Source organism: Eublepharis macularius, chromosome 2 (genome assembly GCF_028583425.1).
Source record: "Eublepharis macularius isolate TG4126 chromosome 2, MPM_Emac_v1.0, whole genome shotgun sequence".
Lineage (NCBI taxonomy): Eukaryota > Metazoa > Chordata > Lepidosauria > Squamata > Eublepharidae > Eublepharis > Eublepharis macularius.
The window spans coordinates 131646642-131669425 of record NC_072791.1 but is presented as its reverse complement, the minus strand read 5'-3'; the positions used below and the strand labels follow the sequence as shown (position 1 = coordinate 131669425).

General features: G+C 41.3%; 1 protein-coding gene across 6 annotated transcripts in view; it reads right to left on the bottom strand.

Annotated features, from left to right (window-relative positions):
- Window positions 1-18176, bottom strand: part of NAP1L4 (nucleosome assembly protein 1 like 4) — an 80050-nt gene extending 61874 nt beyond the window's left edge. For 4 of the 6 annotated variants that reach the window (XR_008596535.1, XR_008596536.1, XM_054971692.1 and 1 more), the window contains exons 1-6: window positions 18075-18176; window positions 7913-7946; window positions 6854-6915; window positions 6301-6400; window positions 2719-2860; window positions 88-174 (exon numbers count right to left, since the gene is read on the bottom strand). Coding sequence is in view for 4 of the 6 variants with exons in the window: in XM_054971692.1 (XP_054827667.1) it covers window positions 88-174; window positions 2719-2860; window positions 6301-6400; window positions 6854-6915; window positions 7913-7926 (405 nt within the window). In the remaining 2 variants the exon portion in view is untranslated. Of the gene's footprint in view, window positions 1-87; window positions 175-2718; window positions 2861-6300; window positions 6401-6853; window positions 6916-7912; window positions 7947-10562; window positions 10583-18074 lie in introns of those variants that run through there. The other 2 variants (XM_054971690.1, XM_054971691.1) reach the window with 2 other exon arrangements.
- Between the last annotated feature and the right edge of the window lie 4608 nt (window positions 18177-22784).

Genomic DNA, 22784 nt, shown 5'->3' with positions numbered 1-22784 from the left:
CTCAGACAAGTTTAAGTAATGATCTTAGACTGCCATATTAGTAATTCTGTTTAAAAGCTTTCAGACCATCTAGTTATTTGTACTTACAGCTAGTTTCTCTTCTTCTTCATTTTCACTGTGCCATTCTGCCTCAGCATCTGTTGGTTCAGCAGCACCAATGATGAAATCCCTTCTCTGTGCAAATTGTATAAACATTGAACATTAGAACACAAAGTCACCCTTTAAAGGAATGTACAGCGCTGCCAGAAACAGGACGTGGACCACAGAGTCTGTTCACAAGGGTTAAGCATTTATATCAGCTATTTATTCAAATATAGCAGCAATAACGTATTTACCTGCAACGTTTTTATTTATTTATATCATTTATGGGCTGCTTTTCTCACTCAGATTCAAGGTTGCCTAATGGATAGTTCTGTGCTGTTTAATATGTCTTATTAAACGGCTTATGCTTTGTTTCAGCATTGGTTTTCATCACCTCTGTACTGGATTTCTGCTTGTTTTCAAATTTCTGCTATCCTTACCCAATTGTATTGTTTAGTTAGTATCCCAGCCAATGTTCATATTGACTTACACTGTGTAATCCGCCTAGAATCTTAGTGAGAAAGGTGGACTATAAACAACACGAGTAAAAGTCAAACTTAACAGGATAGAACATCCAATAAACACTGCAATAGGGTTTGGGCTACAGTTATCTGAACAAGCAGATAGCTGAAACAGAGCTGAAACTAATCTAAAACAAAGTGCAAGCATTTAAAACATGACAGATTAAGTGATGGAGAAATAACACAGTAGGAGCATAGTTATAGCACACAGAACATAACAGTCCCTATCTCTTTACCAAAGCATCTATCTGAACTATTTCATTTCAGTATAGCCATAATACCTGTGTAAAAAAAACCCTCCCCCACTCATTTTTGTATAGTATGCAGAAGGCCAGGAGAGCAGGAGCCTTCCTAACCTCATCAGAGAGGCCATTCCATAAGGTAAGGAGCACAACAATGCATGTCTGCATGCAGTTGTTGATCTTGCCCACTGGCACTTACAGGATTCTCAGAAGAATCCTGCAGATATGATGGACCAAGGCCACGAAGGGCTATGTAAGTGATATCCAATACCCTGAACTGAGCCCAGTAACTGACGGGAAGCAATGAGGTGATTATCAAATGGGGGTATTAATTTTGCATCTCAAAAACAGTATTTGCGAAAGAATTGATTTTTGACATGTTGGATAAATTACTTAACCAAACTACAAGACATAAATCCCTCTTTTCTTTATCTGTCTTCTTATTAAAAATTATTTCAGCTTTAAAAAGTCAAAGTGTTTTACTAACTCTTCCATTGTGTATCCCCACCTCGCAACTTCATGTTCCATTATTATATAAGGCTAAGACAGCACTGATAAAAAAAAATTGAGGCTTTACTGTGGTGGCTCTAAGAGCCAGAGTCTCGTGGGTGGCTTAGCAGAGAGCCAGCATTGCATAGTGGTTACAGTGTTGGCCTGGGATCTGGGAAACCTAGGTTCAAATTCTCTCTCTCCCATGGAAACTTGCTGGGTAACTATGGGCCAGTCACACTCAGCCTAGCCTACTTCTCAGGGTTGTTGTAAGGATAAAATGGAGGAAGGAGAATGATGCGAGCTGCTCTGGGTCCCCATTGGGAAGAAAGGCAGGTATAAATAAATAAAAGTAAATAAATAAATTAACAGAGCGTTTCCCCTCCTTTTCCTTTTTAGAAATTGTACTAAAAAGCGATGACCCTGATTCTTCCACTCTCTCTTGCAAAGTGTTAAAGTGAAGCCACCACAAGGACTTCAGCTGTCTAACTGGTTAATTCTTTAAACATGAATAAGAACAGTCATGAATTAATTATATCAGCATTCTGAAAGTATATTGAGATTATTCTTTATGTGGTTAAGACTTAACAGGAAACTGCTTAGTTAAGTTATACAAAATACCAAATCAGAAAACCTGTTCAGTACTGCTAACAAAATGAAAATTCACCTTGGTTCTACACACTTGTTATTCTGACATATGGGAATGGCTTTGCCTGTTCTTCTTATTTCTCAATTATGGCCAGGCCTTGAAACCCTTGAACTTGCTCCAACAAATGTTTATCATATCCCTGACAACACAGCACACTACAGAGCTAGCTATGGCAGGCACATGGATTTCTGCGTATGTAGCATGACACTTCCTCTCCCCGGAACTGCTCAAAATGCCCTCTTGCTCTGATCTTAGTGGATCCCTATTTCCCATGCACAGGATTTTAGGGGCATTTGGGATTGTTGCAGGAAAGGGGAGGTGAGAAAGTCACACTTTATGGTCAGAAATCCTTATACCCACAAGAACACCAGTGAATCCAAGCCTATATAAATGTTACAACTGAGGAAAACCCCTTAATCCCATACAGCTTTAATTCCCATCACAATACGGTTGCTCACTTAAAAAGAGGAGAGGGGGAGAGATTTAAAGAACCCCAATAACCGGGGGGGGGGGGAAACAAACCCCAGCTGATGGAGGCAACCACATTACAATATCACAATTAACTGGAAGATCTCTAATCTCAGTGTACAACTCAAAATGAAGACAGAATACATACACTTGGAAATTAGCCAATTTTCATGATTTTCAAACAGAGCCTACAAAAAAATAAGGCACTTCTTTTTTCATTAATATTAGCTCAAATTCATAGGAAAACAAAACACACAGACACCCTTACCTTATCAAAGAGAGGCTGGTAAAGGGCAGCGTATTTTCTCTCTAAATCATGAACTTCTTCATAAAACTTAGCTTCTATGTGGGCACATTTCACCTGTAGCTGTTTCAAGGCATCAATTCTTCGTTTTACTGCTTTTGGTAAGCTAGAAATTTGGGAAACTGTTTACATTTACAGCAGCACCAATTTTTTTCTCATACACATACACAGTTTGCATTCCAACCTTCCTTCCATCTTGTTTTAAGTTCTTGCTGCAAGGAACTTCTAAAGGTTTTCTTCTAACTGAGCAACTGCATTACAAATATTCAACATAAGAGATAAAACTGGGCAAGCTAAGTATTACAGGGCAATGGGACATAAACTTATGAGTTCACTTTGGCTGAGTTTTCTCATGATCTCTTAACCAAGTATTTGTTCTGGTTTAAGCTAGCTAAGCTCAGGAAATCCTAACTCTTTTGCTCTGCCAGGGAAACAGCAATGCCAGGCAAAACAAAGGCTATTTCCCTAAAAGAGTAATGAAGCTAAATGTATATGACCTATTCCTTCCAAATGTAAAGGGCTGGTGTGAGGCTAAGGTAGAAAAGAAGCAGGAGACAGTTATGCTGGTAAGCAGAAAGAGGAAGGACTGCATTTCTGAACGAAACATTGGAAAGAACTTACCTGAAGGTTTCTTCTCTTCAGTGGGGTGAAGGCATCCAAACTGGTTAGGTCATGCCTCCTCTCGCTTCAGGCAGGGCTATGCAAATTTTTATGTGTATGCCTTAAGGGATTGAGCACGTGCTTCCCTCCAGACATAAAACAGCCTAGCTCAGGATAGTTAATAGATATATAATCAAACCAAAAACATTAAAAAACAAATAGTGACATAGATATAACCTTACTCTAATATAATATAACTGTAACAATAGCAACCTGAAAACTGGGTGGGAGAGTTGGATGCCTTTGCCCCACTGAAGAGAAGAAACCTTCAGGTAAGGTCTTTCCAATGTTTCGTTCTCCTTCAGTGGGGGAAGGCATCCAAACTGGTTATGTAACCAAGCAAGTTTGGGTGGGAGAAAACAAAATTTACTGCTCCAACACCCTTTGGAGTACCCTTCTCTCAAATGCAGCCTCTACAGAATTCTGTTGATCAATTCTATAGTGCTTTAAAGGATAACCAAGCTGCCGCTCTACATATCTCCTCTACAGAAGCCCTGTTAGAAAAAGCACCAGACACAGCTGACGCCCTGGTGGAAAGAGCTGTCACACTCATGTGTGACTGTTTTGTGGTCAACTGCACTCTGTACTACTGAACCTGTACCTGGACACGCTCCTATGGACTTTGTATAAAATAGAAGTGGTTTTGAGCTGAGCCACTGAATATTGTAACTGGTCTGTTCATAGGAATTATCATCATTTGCACTGTATGCAACAGCACTTTATGTATAGGTCTGGATGTTGAGGCTTGTGTGTACCCTTATCAATTGAAAAACTGAGTGTTAATATAAATTAGAATTGATTTATTATTTATTGACACTGAAATTTGTTAGGTTTTCGTGCTATTTGTTCTTGGTTAATGGCTTCCTAAACCGGCAACGAAACAGTAGGAAAAAGCCATGTTTTGTAAAAACACGGCCCTACAGAACACGAGTTCTTTGCAACGAATCAAGCCATTCCATCCAGAATTTTGTTCTGTGCTTCATTCCATGCTTGGAGAAGACTGCTGAAGCTCTTATTGCTAACGAAGCCGCCGCATGAGATTTTTTAGGATAGATTCGTTCTTTTTGTCCACTGGGTCCTTCAACACATTATCCCCATCTTTTGACAGAACTGTGCTCCAGTGCAGTGCTACCACAGGAGCGTCCACTAGGGGGACTTTGAGATTTTCCATGGTCTCATCAGGCAAGGTATAAAACCTCTTTGCAACTGAATGCAGAGTAGACCCATAGCCAGGAATAGACAATTCAGAACGTATGACTTCATCAACATTCTCAGAAAAGGGACAGCTGGACATCTTTTTTGGAGGTTTCTTAAAACCTCTAGCATCCAGAGTGGGTGGGGAAGTTTCTGAAGAGTTTTCTTAGCTGGGAAAATTTAAAGTGGTAACCACCTTTTTAAGCAGCCTCTGAAAGCACTCTGGCTGGAACAGCCTGGCTGAATTGTCCTTCATATCTGACTCCTCCCCTGACCACTCTCCCTCCTCTCTGCCTGGCGTCATGGTAGCTGAAGGGTTAACTGACACAGAAACCTCTGAACTGGAGTCCTGTCTTGGGGAGAGAGAGCTCCCTGTTTGAGTGCATTTGCGATGCTTTGCAGGCCGCAGAGGGGATAGGGATCTGGCTCTGTCTGATCTGCTCCTCTTAGCACTTTTATTTGCCTCTTTAAAACATTTACGTCCGGGCTGCACTCTCTCTGGAGTTGATAAGACAGAGGAGTCTGAGGACTCCAAGGCTGTTGAAAGAGCGGAGCTGCGATCTCAGAGCCTTTTCCTAGACTCTGTGCATTCACCTGCTGACAGTCTGTCAACCCCTGCTCCCTCTTGATCAAGCCCAGTTTTCCTTCCCATTTCAGAAGGAGTTAATATTGGGGCCTGCATTTGTGAGAGGATTTCCAAGCCTGCATCATCCACTCCACAGGAGGTGGTCCAAAGAGAGTGGGGAAAAATGGTGCGCTTGCCATATTCATAGCTCCTGATGCAGCTGGCATCCTCAAAGTGGCCATCTGAGCTTGCCAGAAGGGGAAAATACTTGCTGGGGAAGTCCCAATTTTGTGGTCTTGGCCTACCAGGAGGGAACTGAGGGAGGTTTGAGCCATCACCTGAGGCATCGACTCACTACCCACGGGGCCGTTAACAGTTGGTGTAAAGGAATTATGGCTCAGCCAGGCAACCTTTGTGTCGCAAAGAAGCTGACCCTCCTCGCCATTTTCATGCTGTTGTGCTGCCGGGGAGGGTAAAGTAGATTTGATCAAAGGGACATCAGAGGCCTCTGACAAACCTGATCAGTCAGCTTGTATGGATGTGGAGCCAGCATCTCTCCTTTGCCCATCCCCTTTGCTCGAGGCCTTGGATGAGGAGGGTTTTTCCTTCACATGATCTTTCTTCCCCATATACCCAGGGCCCTGGGTCTTTTGGGGGGGATTACTTTCCATCGTTGTCCCTCTGTGCAGCTGAGGTTTTTTGCGTTTTATCACAAGATCGTTAGAGCTAAGCTCTAGCGTCCTCCTGGAGCAACAGAGCTATTTGAACTGGAGAGAAACACATGCACAGTCCCAGAAGTCATACACATAAAAAATTGCATAGCCTGGAGCGAGAGGAGGCGTGACCTGACCAGTTTGGATGCCTTCCCCCACTGAAGGAGAATTCCAGATTTAATCATGGCTGTGGCTTACAGACAAAATAGAAAGTGACTAGAATATTACTTAGTCTCACTACAGTAGAAATTGGGTTTGTCCAGTAATAACAGGTTCAAAGCAAACCACTTCTTCATGCATTCATGTGAGTTCTTTATGAAGCAGTCTTTCACCCTTCAAAGGATGGCTAATGTTGAGCGCATTTATGAGCCTCTTCATTCTGTTCCAGTGGCAAGCCACGTTTCTTAAACTTACGTTTCAATGTAACTGGAAGGAGTGTGAGGTGCATTATCAAGTCGTTCCTGCAAAGCTGCCAGGACTTGAGGATTCTGCATCACCTGGTCTGCTAGCTTTTCTGTAAGAGAACCAGTAAAGTTCAAAACAAGCCTTGACTGTAACTGAATTTTATACCATTGGTAGCTATTTATTTTAGCTGCAGTTTTGGCTATAATTCCTGCAGTACAGAGTTCCCAAAGCAACACATGCTGGTTCTAACTTGCAAGACAGATGTATGTGCATATGTCTGTGAAGGATAACTTGAGAAGTAGTTTGTTTTCAAAGATACAAAAATCCACAATGAAAGACCACATTACCAAAGCTGCATTAGATTTTTAAACTACTTATTCCAGAAACTGACTGCACACACAAGATATTCATGACCAAAACTGGTATCTTAGCCAGGACTAGTGCATACCCCAATTCTTAAGATGTCCCAAGTACTTGCCCAAACATATAAACAAGATAACGATAATCTTTAGCAGCCCAACCTGCACATTTGTTCTTTATCTACAAATTTTTAATAAATTACCTTTTTTGTCTCCTGTACTTTTAGCAGTTTCCACAGAATCTGAGGCAACATCTTCTGCTTTACTGAAAGAACATTATATGCTCAATATACACAGCTGCATGTTTTTAATGAATTCATGTAAGCTTTATAAATACAGACATTCCTAAAGTAACAATAAGTTTATGTTTATACAAACTGCAGCTAACCTAGCAAGGCACTCAGATAAAGTTGTACAACTTATTGGGGGGTGGGGGGTGACTTTTAAAGTTACTTGCTCCAACGCTGTACGTAAGTAGAAAAAGATTAAAAGGTGCCATCAGTTCCACTACACTATATCCCTTGATCAAAATGACTCTCATGACACAATTTTTCAAACTACCTGCCAAAGGAATTTTTCTTGGCAAACCCCACTATTCCTGATCTTCAACAAAAAAACTACAGGAGAAGAATATTGCTGTTTCCATGCAAGTCAGCCCAAGAGTATTCTATAAATCAGTTATATTAGCTGGGGCAATTTTCCATTAGAGATCTTATATGCCAGCAGAAGAAAATGTAAAGGTTCACATGCTTCATCAACTCTTCACTGCAATAAATTATTTTGTATGCAGTGATTTATAGCACAGATGAAAAGTGACAGACACAGCAGGACTTCACTGCATACTTTGATAGGAACAAGAATGCATAGTGACCCTGACTAAAATGGAGTAAGACATACACCTGTCTCTCTCATATTTTGCTGCAATACAATCTGTAAAATATACTTCAGCCAAAGATGCAACATTTCTGGTAATTTTTAAAGCTATGAAGAAGGGGGCTAAATATTTAACAGCAGGGCATAACCCGAGTGTTGCACTCTGAACTCAACATCCTGAAAAAATAGTGGCTGTATACTACATTTACTCTCTCTCTCTTGAGTAATTTCATCTAACTCTATACAGAACTGCTATAGATATTCTACATAAAACACAGAAATTCAAGCTAAGACATTCATGATCTACAAATATAACAACACATTTTTTGTAAGAGCAGCTGCTTCTTGCAAAAACACAACTTTCAAGAAATGGATTGTACAGAACCTACCTGTTATCTGCCATCTGAAAGACAGGTTACCCACCTGTAAGGTAACACATCCAAAATTTAGAGGGAAAGGTTTTAGCATGCCAATACAAGATGATAGATTATTGAAGAGAATAATTCTTGCATATTATTTCTCCAACTAGCAGCCACTTGTATTAGAAATTTCTGAATATGTTTACAATCACTTTTAACAGTCTTTCCCCATAGATATTGTCTGAATGTTCTGGTTGTAAGTAGATAATTTTTTTTAAAAAATCTTCCCTCCTTTCCACTCACAATCTGTTCTTAGTATTTCATATTCATTCTTACATTTTTTAATTATCTCCTAGCGTCACATAACCCTGTTTGGTGAAACTGCATGCTGGTAACTTTCTTTCAATTCAGTATGTTATTAATTCAACACAAAAAGTAAAAATTGTACTAACTTTTGCAAAATATCTGTAAAATAAAGGTAATCAAGCTAAATTGGAGCTACTAACATTAGAGTTATAGAATATGTTTGAAATATTCCATGGGAAAACACATAACTCGGTACTTGGATTTTTGCAGAACAGAATAATTACAATAACTAACCATCTTTATTTGAATCAGTAATTGAGAACTTACAGTGCAATCATAAAGAGAGCTAAGAGGGCTTAAAAGGGTGCAAACTCTGGTTTAGGACTGCAATGTCAATGACTTGGGCCTGACAGACAATGGCCTGGTATAATGTGAACAAGTTTGGAAGGATACAATGTTAACTTTTCTTGTGGAATCCCTTTCCACTATGAGCTAAATTACTAGTTTGTAACAAATCTCTGATCACCATTATATCTGGGTTTATGTTTACCCCGTAGGCTAGAAATACAAACTACAGATTTCCGGTGCTTGCAACCCTGGCCTGCAGTGCAAGCACAAGCCACAGTTTGTTTAATTAGAAGTAGAGCAAATTATGGGCTGAGGCAAACTAGGATGTAACTAATTATTTTGCAACAAGCAAGGAAGAACACAGAAGAAAGCCAGGGACTTCTTCCAGCCACATTCATATAGCACTAAATGGTATGGCATTGTATCTAATCTAAACCAATGAGAAGGTAATGAGATATACAGGCCATTTTGGAGACATGGCAAACCTATGTATGTTAATGTGGGAGTGAGTTCTTTGAATACATTGGGACTTATTTCTAAATAAGCATTCATAGGCTTCTTTTGTGACTTGTTACAAATACATGTCCCAAAACGCAGGCTGTTTCCACCACTGATGAGTATGTAAGTTTTTAAGTTGGACTAACACTATAAAAATTGCCATTGACCTTGCTGAGTTAAAGGAGATAAGACTGTATTATTATGCTGTCAGTCCAGTTGAACAATAGGATGGGTGTCCCAGGAAGGCCAGAATCAGGAAATTTTCTGACACTCTAAATTTGTATTGTCTGCATTATTTAAAGTCCACTTTTTTCACTGAGACTCAAGGCAGGATTACAAAGTGTAATTCAACACAATCAACAGCTGGGACTTTCAATAAAAAAAATATAACAGAGTCTAGATTGCAGAACAACTTGAAAACAAACAAAATTTGATACAGAGCTGAAACAAAACATAAGCAATCTGACATGGCTTAATAAATAATAGTAACAGACTCTGCACAATACTACAATATACAGCCCCTATACCTTTATCAAAGCATCTCTTTAACCATTTCCTTACAATACAGCCATATTACCTATATAAGAAAGCCCTTTTGTACAGTTTGTGGAAAGTCAGAAAAGTGGGAGCTTTCCTGCCCTCTGCAGGCAGGCCATTCCATAAGGTGGGGGCCACTACAGATAATATACATGTACGGGCAGCTGTTGACTTTGCCCTTTTGCAGGGTAGCATCTGCAGCAGGCCCTGTTCAAATAAGCAAAGCTGCTGAAGTGGACCATAAGGAGAGAGGTGGCCCTGAAGATATGAGGGGCCAAGGCAATGAAGGGCTTTGTATGCGATTGCCAAAACCTTGAACTGAGCCTGGTAATTGATGGACAGCAAATACTGTGACTGGAGAATGGGAGTAATATGCATGCTCTGCCTAGATCCTGATAATAATGGAGCTGAGGGATTCTGCACCAACTGAAGTCTCCAAGTTGATTTGAGGGAAGACTTTTGAAGAGTGCCCAGGTCAGCTGTGCCAAGATAGGGGGCAATTTTCTGGGTTAGATAGAATTTGTGGAAGGTGTTTTTTGCAACTGCATTAATTGCTTATAAATGCAATAAATTAAATTAAAATTAAATTAAATTTACCAGCAGTGCTGGGTCCTATATAACACCCAAGATCTAAACCAAGTCTTCAAGGGTCAGCTGAACCCCATCAAGACTGGGGTACACAATGTTCTTCAGGATTCTGCCATCCCAACCAGCATCACTTCCATCTTGTCTGAGTTAAAATTAAATTTGTTTATTTTCAGACAACCAACCACATGGGTGCCATCCATGTATTGTTGACATCCAATCCCACAGCTACAAATTATTTCTCCTAAAGGCTTTACATACAAGTTGAATAACATGGAGGATAAGAGTGTGCTCTCTGGAAGCCCACAAGACAAATCCTGCCCGGAAGATAGCTGGTCTCTAACAGCAACTCTTTGAGTCTGTTCCATGAGGAACATGTGAGTTCAAGACACATCCCGATACTCACTTCTGCCTCCAAACATCTCAACAGGATGGCATGGACTACCGTTTCAACGGCTGCAGATATATCTGAGGAGCAACAAAGAAGCATGACCTTTGTCTACATTCAAATAGAGGTCATCAACTAAATCCAACAGAGCCATCACTGGCCTGAAACCAGACTGAAAAGGATCCAGGGCACCACAGTTATCCAAGAAGACCTATAGTTGGTCTGTTACTGTTCTCTCAATTGTTTTGCCCAAAAAGGGCAGCTTAGAGACCGAAAAATAGCGAACCACATCGTTTTTGTCTAGAGAGTTTTAAAATAGTGAGCGGATAACTGCTTCTTTGATTGGCCAGGGGAAGGTACCTTGAGTTAATGTCAAGAGTTACTGTAGATATCATGAGCTCATTTATGCAATATTTACATGATTCTAGATGCCCTGACCTGGATAGCCCAGGTAAGCCTGATCTCATCAGACCTCAGAAGCTAAGCAGGGTTGTCCTTGGTTAGTAATTGGATTGGATACCTCCAATGAAGACCAGGGTTGCAGAGGCAAGCAATGGCAAACCACTTCTGTTAGTCTCTTACCATGAAAACCCTGCCAGGGATCGCCATAACTCAGCTGTGACTTGAGGGCACTTTCCAACACCAACAGTCAAGATGGGCAAGGATCTATAACACAAGTAGTGGCATTCACAGATGCCAGGATCCAGTCTGTATCAATCAATGTAACTGGATCAAAATGGTCCTTAAGCAGATCAGACATTGTATAAGGTATTTCTTCTGTCTCACCTACATTACAGCCAATACCCAGATCAATGCATATTCATGCTATTTTGCCAGCAATGAATTTTGCAAAGCCATCACAGCCAACTGTGTGTTCCTGAGACAGTACTGGTTAAGATTTAAGAGTCAGAAGGTGTTTAAGGACCTTAAACAGTTTGATGGTCATGAACCAGCTGATGCAAAGGCTGAAGAGAAATGACATTTCTTTGCTGCCACTACAGCAGCTCAACAGGTCTTCCAATGGGCTCTGTAGCATGCTCTACCTGATTCAGTGTAGGTTTGCTGCCAGTGTCTTTCTGATTTGCCATGTTTATTTTGACGTTTATTTAGTAAACAAGTTGAGGTACTAAATCATTATTTTTATGGCCCAACAGCAGCAAATATTTCAACTGAAATACTTGATTAGGAAAGAAAAAGCACATATCAAACATGGTTTAAATGTTATATTCAAACTAATTCAAAACGTTATGTGGAAACTTCTCACTGGAATTATACTTGCAAAATTTTAAAGTCAAGATAGCACGTACTTCCCTTACACTGTTTATATATTTTTTTAAAAATTAAAAACATTGAAAACTATTGACATTCTTATTTTAGCACACCCAAAGAACTGGGGCTGATGCATGATTGTTGTCCTCTCATCTATTTCAAAAGAATTCAACTCGCATCCACAGATGTCACTGGAGCATTACTGCAGTAATGTATAAGCATGACTTGTTAGTCCAGATCAGACTGGAAATTATAATATCTCTTCTACCATGTGGGAGGAAATATAAATAATTTTAGATTTGGTTTTAATTTGATCTGTACAGCCAAACAGGAAAATACATAATTTGATTTTTTCCTTCATTATATGTATTTGTGTTTTTACCACCACCACCATCCAAGATTCACAAATCATTAAAACATACAAGTAATCTCTCATGCCAATTCTTACCTATAATCACCTGACAAACATTAATTACAACTTTGAAACTGCCAATGTTGTATTTGTGGTGGCATCCATTCATTGTTACTAATTGTATTAAACATAATGGACATTTCTGTACTCAAAAATTAAGTACTGGAAGTTCTCCCTTGCTCACATCTGTGCAGATATACACTAGCTAGTTATAAATACCTTAACAAGAGTAAGACTATAAATCACTATTTGATGGAAAACTTTTGAAAGTGTTAAAATTGTAAATGAGACGGACACAGTGCAATATTGTGGGTATAGTAAAATTCCTTTTAAGAAGGGTAGACAATCTTTTATATAAAATGAAATTTGTTTATAAGATTACAGAAACTGGTTTATTGACTATCAGAACGTTCCATGTCACCAACATTTTCATTTTAGTTTTAATGCATACACAATTATCTAGCATTTTGGTTTGATTCTCTAATAATGTGAAGCAGACTACCTTCTTTAAATTAAATATGCAGTCCTTTGATATATAAATCAAATCCTCAAATATATTTCAATTTGGACTATGTTTTAGTAAGATTAGAGTTGGCATAATGTTCAACTGACTAGTCAAAAATTGCCAACTGATTGCCTATTTGATCAAAGAATCTATGAAGCCAAGAATGCCACTGTGTAGTCAGCAGTTTATCTTTAGAACCATTTGTTAGCAAAGGGGCAAAGGTGCTGGCTGTTTTCCCCCAGCACTGCAGCTATCAGGGCAAACCTAGCATCATAGCAAAATGCATCCTATTAACCACTTGCTATAACTACTGACATCCACAAATACAGAAACTGCCTCCAGAAGAGGTTTTTACCCTGAATGGCCCCACATTTAAAAAGCACTTCAACACAATGGTATGCACTCTGTAAACATGACATTTGGGGCTTCTGGGGCTTTCCCCTTTGAGCCCAATCAAAGAGGAACTGCGGGCAGCCAATACTGGGAGGGGATAGGGCTACATTCTGCCTTCAATATGGAAGGGCTGAATTCTACTCCTCCCCCTGCCATTTAAAAGGCTCCCCTCTTTTTCTCATCTAAGCCACTGCATAGCTTCACACCATTATTTATTAAAATCATTTCTATACCGCCTTGCCACATAAAACAAGTCCCCTAAGGTGGTGAACACAAACAATTTAAAACAGCATTTTTAAAAAATTTAAAACAACTTCTAAAATAGTTTAATAAATTTGGCCACACAAGGACACAACACAAAGAATAGGGTAGAGGGCCAGTTACTAGGAGTATACCAGACAGAAAAAAGTCTCCATCTGCTGGTGGGAGATGAATCTCCCTGGGGAAGACAGTTCCATGTTTCAGCTGGGGAAGGGAAAGGTAGCCGATGTGATTGTTATTTCCTGTACTGATGTGGCAAATGCAGATATGGTAGGGACAGCAAAGAGCAGCACTTTTTCATGCCCCTGTGTGGAAGCAGCCAGTTGCCTGCACTAACAGACCTTTTAGAAATAATAGCTGTTAAATAAAGCAAAATATATTTTAATAATGTCTGAAACTGTCAGCTGACACCACACCCCCAAGAGATCCAGGATGACAAATAAAGAGAACTGATCACCCACATTTATAGGTATATAAATAGGTGTATCCGGGGGGGGGGGGCGTTTCTGGGAAAAGAGGTGGTGGAACTCAAGAGGGAAATGAGGAAAAAATACACAGGATTCTTTGAAATAATATTATTTTCACGCACTATTGCCAAGTATTTTCAAGAGGTTCCAGAACTCCGTTCCACCTTGTTCCCCCTGAAAAAAAGTCCTGGGTGTATTGCCTATATCATCAAGTAACTCATTACATTTTTTTCAAAGATAAATTCTCGAGCTATTATCGTTAGCCCAAGTATCAAAACTGCGGAAAATTCAGATGTCTTTTTGTTGATCAGTACTTTAAAAATCAGACCATTTCTTTTGACTGATCAGATAGTGAGTATAAGGTTAGACGAAACTGTATAACAAAACTGCAGCCAACTTGTACCAACAGCCTTTAAAAAATTTTTAGTTTTCTGTAAATTACAAGTCGAAGACAGTTTCAGTTTGCCAAGGATATAGAACTCCAAAATGGTTGCTATTTTTGATAGCAAGAACAACAGATGAATGCAAAAAAGTGAAGGAACATTCCTGTTTTGAGAATAACGTTCAGCAAAAGTGTGGTTCAAACTGACAGTTTCATAATACATCCAAGTTACAATAAGAAAATTTTTTAAAAACTAAACATACAGGAATATATATCGGAAGCAAGCAATTACTGAGTCTGAAATTACATGTTAAGACTCTTCACAGAGCTTCCATCAAAAATGGCATCCCAAGCCAAGTTCCTCCTCCCACCTAACAGAATAATTTATCCCATTTCGTAATGCCATCATGTTCCAAGTTTCTTGTCCCACATCACTGACTGACTGACAGGGTAGGAAAGCAAATAGTGTAACTGAATGCTACAGATTAAGGGTCGGAGTGACAAGAATAAGGGACTATACACAGTAGTACTCTGTAATATGCAATTTTGGCCTGGTTGAAATGTAGGAACAATTCTGGATTCTTATTACATAAGCAAATTAATAAGAGTTTTAATGCTTGTTAGAGACCAAACTAAATTTTATACATAATCCTAAATATCGAGCAAGAGGAAGACCAGAATATTTCAACTAACACCAAAGTAGACAGGCTGCAGCAACTATGACTATGTGCACTAATACAAGACTTAGCTTACTGTACCATCAAGCTACCTTACAGATAAGAAATTTTTTAAAAGGCATTTTGTCTAAAATTGCCATCAAGTAAAAAAACAAACTCTTACAAAACCAGCAAGCAAGAGACTTAGATGGACTGTCCTAGTTCAACCTTACTTCAATTTTTATCAGTTGGTGTAGTGGTTAAGAGCAGCAGGACTCTAATACGGAGAACTGGGTTTGATTCCCCACTCATCCACTTGAAGCCAGCTGGGTGACCTTGGGTCAGTCATAGCTTCTTGGAGCTCTCTCAGCCCCACCCACCTCTCAGAGTGATTGTTGTGAGGATAACAACACACTTTGGAAATTGCTCTGAGTGGGTGTTAAGTTGTCCTGAAGGCTGGTATATAAATCGAATGTTATTATTATATCATTATTCATTGATATAGAAATTTAGTATTTGTATTACAGGATAACTTCTCATCCTTGCAAAGTAGAATAACAAATTCCAACAAATACATGCTGAAGAGCAATCATTTTCAACATATGTCAAAATTCTTAATTTAACAGGGTAAGTCTCAAAAATAACTTTAATAGACAAGTACAATAATCCTGAACATTCACGATCAATATAAAGTTGGAGCCTACCATTGTGTTTCACTGGCACCCACAAATTTCACCAACACAGATCAACTTGAGCCACAGGAACATGTGGGCAAAGATAAAACAAAGTGATATAATCTAACCTAAGGTGAACCATACAAGTTTTCTGCAATTCAGGAGTAGATCTGAGCAATCCCAAGCTTGCAGCACTAATACATTGCTTGTTGGAGGTATTCCAGTGATTGAGCTCTGACTTTTTCAAACTCAGGCCTGTAAGGATCTAATATGCATATTTTTAGAGGTAATAAATTTATTAGTTCGATTTCTGCCTAACAGTCAAGTGATGCTCATAAAAGTTTTATATACACACACCACCCATTTTAATAACTACCTTCCAATTATGGACACCTATATTTTGGGATCTTTGCAATACATGAGTTATGACCAAAGCAACCAGGCCTACTGACAACAGGGCCTACTGACTAATCATGCCTACTTAGGAAAGCATAACAAGTGTTTAAAAATGAGACACATGACCATGTTATGTATATATCCTTAAACCTGCATTGCCAGAGTCTTAATGTTCACTTTAACAAATAAAGCGAGAGGCAGAAAAGCTAGGGAATAATGGAAGCATGTTATGGAACATAAAATACAAACACTGTGTGTATAAATCAAGAAAAAGTTGCATACAGCTCATATACATTAGCCACATAGTAGACAGCTGTCTGAAAATAAGGTTTTAAAATGGTGGTACTTGGTGGCCTGAGAGCCACATGTGGCTTTTATGAGCATCATTCCACAATGTGCCATCCACCTTGTATTCCAGGAGAGAAAACAAGACTGCTCACCAGTAGGGTTTGTGGTTGGCAGTGGTTCCCATCTTGAAACACTTGCCACCAGAGAGGCTGTGTGAGCTGTGAGCCTCCCTGAGCTGCCAGTATTCTGCCACAGAGCCCATCCTCTCCAACATACCCCCTCCCCCACTTCTTCACAGTCTCTGCACTCTTATTCCTGGAAGCTGCCAGGAGACTAACCTGACCACTGAGAAGGGAGGGTAAAACCATCACCTGAACAGACACCCAGGAAAAGAAAAAGCTGGCTGCAGTGAGGAAGGATCACTCCCCTTTCCCAAGATCCATCTGGCCATCCTCTGGATGCCCTGGCAATCTCACTCTGTCACACGACCTACTGTGTCTCATGCTGAAGGGTGGGAAGACATAGAGGGGAAGCCTTCTCCTCATTTCAGAGACATAAAGGCTGTCTAAGTTTAAAAAGAGGGGGGAGAGACAACTCTAGATGCACAGAAGCACTATTAATTAAAAAGGTTACAATTTAATATTAATAGTTATAACTTATATTGTCTCTGTGTGCCTGGTGGGGTGGGCATACAATAGTCATGTGGCTCTTTCAGCTGATGGTAACTGTGAATGTGACTCCACATGCCACAGAATGACTAGCACTGCTTTAAAGAATTTTATCTTGGGTGGTTTTCAGCAGCTACAGTGGTTATTATAAACAATCAACATACAACCTTTGAGATGAGAATAGCTTCCACAATTCTTTAAGCAGAATTAAATCTTTACAAGATAGTCACAGTAATACTTGAAAAGAAAGTTTGTAATCAACCGATCAATTGAAGATTATTTGTTTATGAAATTTTATTGAACCCATCATGCTTACATTTAAGATAGTTTTTCATTTACCAGGCTCTTTCAAACTTGAGCCATGCAACAGTTAATGAAGTAATGCCTTCCTGATCCCGCAAGATATGAGGCTCAAGCTGGTGCTATAGACAATGGTGTCAAACCACAGCAGAAAATTATGGCTTCCCTTACAGAAGTTATAGGCACAACGCAGTAGGCCGAAACAAAACCGTATATTTTCTTCAACTAGGAGTGGGGAAAAGAAGTCAGGCAATTAAGAAAAATAGCTGGGAGAAAACTAAATATTGCAGGGCCAACATCATCGGGAGAGTAATAAGAGTTTAATGATGTACTTATATAAACAGCACCGATTACTTGCAAGTATAATGTCTTTAATTTTCATTCCTATTTCTTTAAATTCACAATTTTAAACCCCAGGACCCATCTCACTGGAGGGGAACAGAAAGTATCGAGCACGTGTCTAAGGACAGGTGAAAGGGGAGACGGAAAAATAAACGCATGCGTGTGGAGGAATTCAGAGAGAGCCACAGAAGGGAACCGCCCTGGGAAAGGCAAAGAAGATTCCCTTGGGCCCAAAAGAAGCAAATAAGCGACCCAGCCGTCTCCTCCTCTCCGAGCCACTGCAGTTCCCAGTGGCCCTCAGCGTCTTTTGTCGCCTCCTAGGCAACTTTCTCAGCCAAGGCCGCTCCTTAAAATGGTGCCCGTACCGCCCCGCCCGCTCCCCCACTTGCCTCCCCACCAGCCGGGCCTTGGGAGAGCCGCGGGGCCTTTCTCCCACTGGCCGCTCAATGTGCCCGCAGCCGAAAAGGAAGCCTGCTACGTGCCCTGCCTTGGTTCAGTCCTGCTAACCCCAGCTCACCTGGCCCGGCCCTCTAGTCACCTCACGGCCGCAACAGCAGCGCCCAGGCTGATCCTCTCACAAGCTCCGACGGGGCTGCGCCGCCCTAAAGACAGCCACAGCTCATTGGTCAATACCGCGACAACCCGCGCAGCAAGAGCCGTCTCGATTGGCCCAAGGCTAGCTATGGCTGCTGCTCCGCACGCGGGACATGTTGACTTTCCGGCAGAGAAGGGAGTAGCCAATCAGAACGGCGGGAAGGAGGGAGGGCGGAGGGGAGAGAGCTGGAACGTAATACGCGTGCGCGGGGGCTCGCTCGGCGCGGAGAGTTCGGCTGGTCGGGGACGGAGCGGGCTTCAGGAGCCTCTCTCTCTCTCTCTCTCTCTCTCTCTCTCTCTCTCTCTCTCTCTCTCTCTCTCGCTGCGTGTGGCGGAACAGCAGTTGGACTAGGAGGGAAAAGTTGTGCAAGGAGGAGCGTCCGGGTTGAATCAAGTAAAATATGCTTGGTCCGGTGAGACCTATGCGCCGACTCACTGATTCATTTCCTATTACCCTAGGCATATTGACTGTTTTATTTCATGGGGCTTGCTCCTGGGCACGGACACCACCAGCCTCTTGGATCAGAGCGCCCTGGTATCGTCTGGTCAGAGATCACACATAGTTGCACATTTACTTCCGAGTAAATCCCGTTGTGCTGGGTACTTTCTCATTGCGAGACTGTACATTTATGGTTGCCATCTTAAGAACACTTTCGTGGGAGTAATCCCTACTGGATGAAACGGGACGTCTTTCTGACTTAAAAGGTCTGATGAGGATTGCTGTCTTAGATACGCAAGCGAGAGTACCTGTCCTGCGGTTCCTAAGAGCCAGCTCTGCCCGGGCTGTTGAGCTCGCCTCCGTCTATGCCTGCTCCACAAAACTGCGGTCCTTATTATGCTGCCCGCCCTCATGGCTGCCAGATGGAAGCCTCTGGGTGCTCTCTAGTTCCCCTGCCCTTCTTGGGAGATGAATACCTTCCTCTTCATTCTGCCTGTCTCTGGGCGTACCAAACGCCTCCTTGGGCCTGCTCTGCTGTCTGAGAATACCTCCCACTTTTCAGTATGCTGCAAATAAGAATTTAATTGCCTATAAAATAGAGATCTTTTACCTGCCTGACATGACATTTGGCAGGAAGGATGCACTGGGTGAGACGTACAGTCTCTGAGCATTTCTTCCTGACTGGTATTAGACCCAAGAGCTTAGATGCTTGGAAGACTAGCATTTCTTTAGATATATTGATGAAACTTCAAAGAGAAAAATCAGATGGGCTTAGCTTCTCATTGGAAACCTCAGAGTAGAGGCAAGCTTCCAACATTGCTTCAAAAAGGTGAGAAAGACTTGCCTTGTGCTTACAACAGCAAGCTGACATCATTCTTAATGACCTGGTGATTTTTCACTGCTAAACAAATGCTGCAAGCCCATGATACCATTTGAAATTTGACAAACCGGTAATTAGTGGGGAGGCCTTCAAACTGCCAGTCTAACAGGCTGAGAGCTCAAAGTGCCATTAGGCTCTGAAATGGGAAGAAGGAATATGTTGCAGAATACCTTGCACATAATCTCAGTAGTAGGGGGGGCGGGGGTGAAACAGACTTCCCATCCCCTATATCAGTGCGGTACAGTACCTGTATGTATACAGTATGTTGTCCATGTACATACCTAAGGAGATAACTCTCTTATGCTGCACCCATGGTGAACTGCCACTAGCCAAATGTAACTTCTTATCATCCTGGCCCCCCATATGAATCCGACTCAAATGTTGTCCCCTCCCCCCGCCCCGCCCCGTGTACTATCAGCAGGGGTGGATGTTAAGGATGAGGCCTACCATCTTGGGGATTACAAACTGCAAACTTTTTATTGTGATTTTAGGTTGTATTTATGTCTGATGCAACTTGCCCTGAGCCCATTCCTGGAAAGGGGGATAAAAATTGAATAAAATAAAAAATAAAAACTTCAGCAAGTAAAATTACTTAAATGCTTTATGCTCTCTTCTTATAAGCTGAGGACTAGGGCAGTGGTCTTTGACCTTTTCTGACCTGGGACCAACCTTTAACTTCTAGGTGGCAGCACAGGACCCATTGAGCTGAAAGCATATGACAAGATCAAGTGACATAAGCCAGGAGGAAAAGAAGAGGAAGAGCCAGAGTTATGCATGTGGGCTGCATATCAGTAAAGCTGGGATAGGAGACACAACCCAAGCACCACAAGCTGTTGTGAGGAACAAGCAAAGAGACACAGCCATAAAAAAGACAAGAACTAAGCTGAAGTGGTAAGGCAAAGTAACAGACAAGGCCAATTTCTTAGTTATTGTGGCACTGCTATTGGCAGGGAAAGAGGAAGAAAGAAAGGGTTGTCAACCTCCAGGTGTGAGCTGGAGTTCTCCCACAATTACAACTGATCTCCAGACTACAGAGATCAGTTCCCCTGGAGAAAATGGCAGCTTCAGAGGACAAACTCTATGGAATCACATCCCTGCTCCACAGGATCCAACTCAAGAGACCAGTAGAGGTGGGTGGTGGCCAGGCAGGAAGAGAGGGAGAAGATGAGAGAGAGCTGAACCTAGACCTTTGTAAAAAAGGAATTTTCATAGCTGAGTGAACAAACCTCACTCTCCTGCTTCTCATAGCATATGTTCAAAGAGAGGATGGAGGCTTGGTGCCGTTTGTTCACTAGTACCAGGTCCTTCTAAAAAACAGAGGAAAAGCTAGGTCTAGAGGGGCCAGCAACCCAGCAGGTGGTGCTCTGTGAGCCACTTGAAGGAACTCTGGATTACAGCGTAACATTTATAAGTTTATTTACTAGTGAAATTTACACCAAATGTTGGGAATATGTATGAAAAAACCTGTGCCAGTTGTTGCTTAACTCATTCTAGATTTTTGCTTGTTGAACATTGTAATCGTTGGCCCTTTCCTTAGTGTCAGGTGTGTTGGTTGCCAGGTATCATTTGTCATGTTGTTGAGGATTGATGTAATGGCTGCTGATGTCACAAACCACTATTGACTCTCTAAAGTCCAGGCTAACAGTGACAGTACCCTGAAAAGGCCCAGGCCCCCCAAACACAATTACCTTCCTCTCAACCAGACAATAACATAGTTCAGGAGGACAGCAACAAACTCAGATATAGCTGAATATTATAAATATCTATTTATTGATGTATAATCCACTTTTTCTTCCAAGACAAAGCTCAAAGCAACTCACATATCACAGAAATACAGTAGGAACAAAGTGTGAAATACCCAGGAACCTCCAGAGATTCCATAGAAATACCTAAATGAAAACTGGCCACTATCTACTAGCTGTGAGATTAAAAAAAAATTGCCAAAATGCCTAAGAGGAGACAATGTGCTTTGGCCCCAAAGTTTGCTTCATGGGCAGACAGGCTGATGAACATGCAGCAGGACTTCTACCATGGGGGAGGGGGTGCCTGAGGGAGTTTGTACCCAGTGAGTGGGTTTCACACATTCCACACCAACTTGTCCTCTAGGCACTTATGAGTATCTGCCACAAAACATCTGTCTAAAGCATAACATTGGGAAACGGATTCTGGAAGACATGAGCACATCATCAATGCAGGTCACCTGGCAGATATATCTTGTGACGTAAGCATATACTGTACAGCACATCTTGCACCCCCATGGCTGCACATTGCAAGGGAACACTGATATCAGTGAGCAAGCTGCCTTTCAAGAACACTTGTCTGCTATTAAGAGAGTTTCAGGTGGGTTGCCATGTTGGTCTGCAGTTCTAGTCCAGTTGGTCTCTAAGGTGCAACTGGATTCAATTCTTGCTTATCTATTGCTATCTTGCCTTTGAGGAACCCCCAATAAAGATCCCTTTCAAGCTTTAAGGCAATGGCTTTCTGATGTGTAGTATGAGCTTTATAGACTGAAGCTAAGAGGCAACCTGGTAGCCCATTCCCAAAAGGGACTGGCAACATTTTGCACCTGCTTTAAGTACTAAACTGCCTCTAAAGGCAGCTTGACTTGTTCCATTCTGGTTTACACTGGGACACACTACTGATTTAGGTCCATGGTTGCTGATCCAGCAAGAGATACACATACCAATGCTTTCATATACCGTGTAGTTTTTCACTAGACTGAAGTCTGCTTGATGACATCACATAATCCATGGCAATTTGTTAAAGATGGCCTTAACCCGTTCACCAGAATCAAGTAATTGAAATATATCTGGGAGGAGGCTAGGCTGAACCCTTCTTCTAGTGTACTAGCTTTCTACATGCAGAGTCTGATCCACAGGAAAGCATTCAAGCATGCAACCTTCAACCAGCAGCAATGCCAGCAGCTCTCTACTTTTCAACTAAATGCCTAAAGGCAGGTAAGCAAGTCTACAGATTGGTTCACTCTTAGCTTCACACTACTGCCAGATGCTTGGGGGTGGGCAGAGCAGTGACAAAAGACTGGCTGGAGAGGGATCAGAGTATGGCTTCTTGCAAGCCATTCATCTTCCCAGACACATTCAGCTGGCTGTACCATTATGACCTTTGCTACACAGAAGAGATATTATTCTTACTCAGAGCAGAACAAAAAATGTCTCAACAACTTTAAATCCTGACTGGCTTGTTAAGTCTGCAGATAACACCTCCCCCCCCCCCACATACAGACACACTGCTGGCATTCTTGCCCCTTGCCCATTCTTGCCCATTCCCACTTAACTGAGAAAGGGAAAGAACAT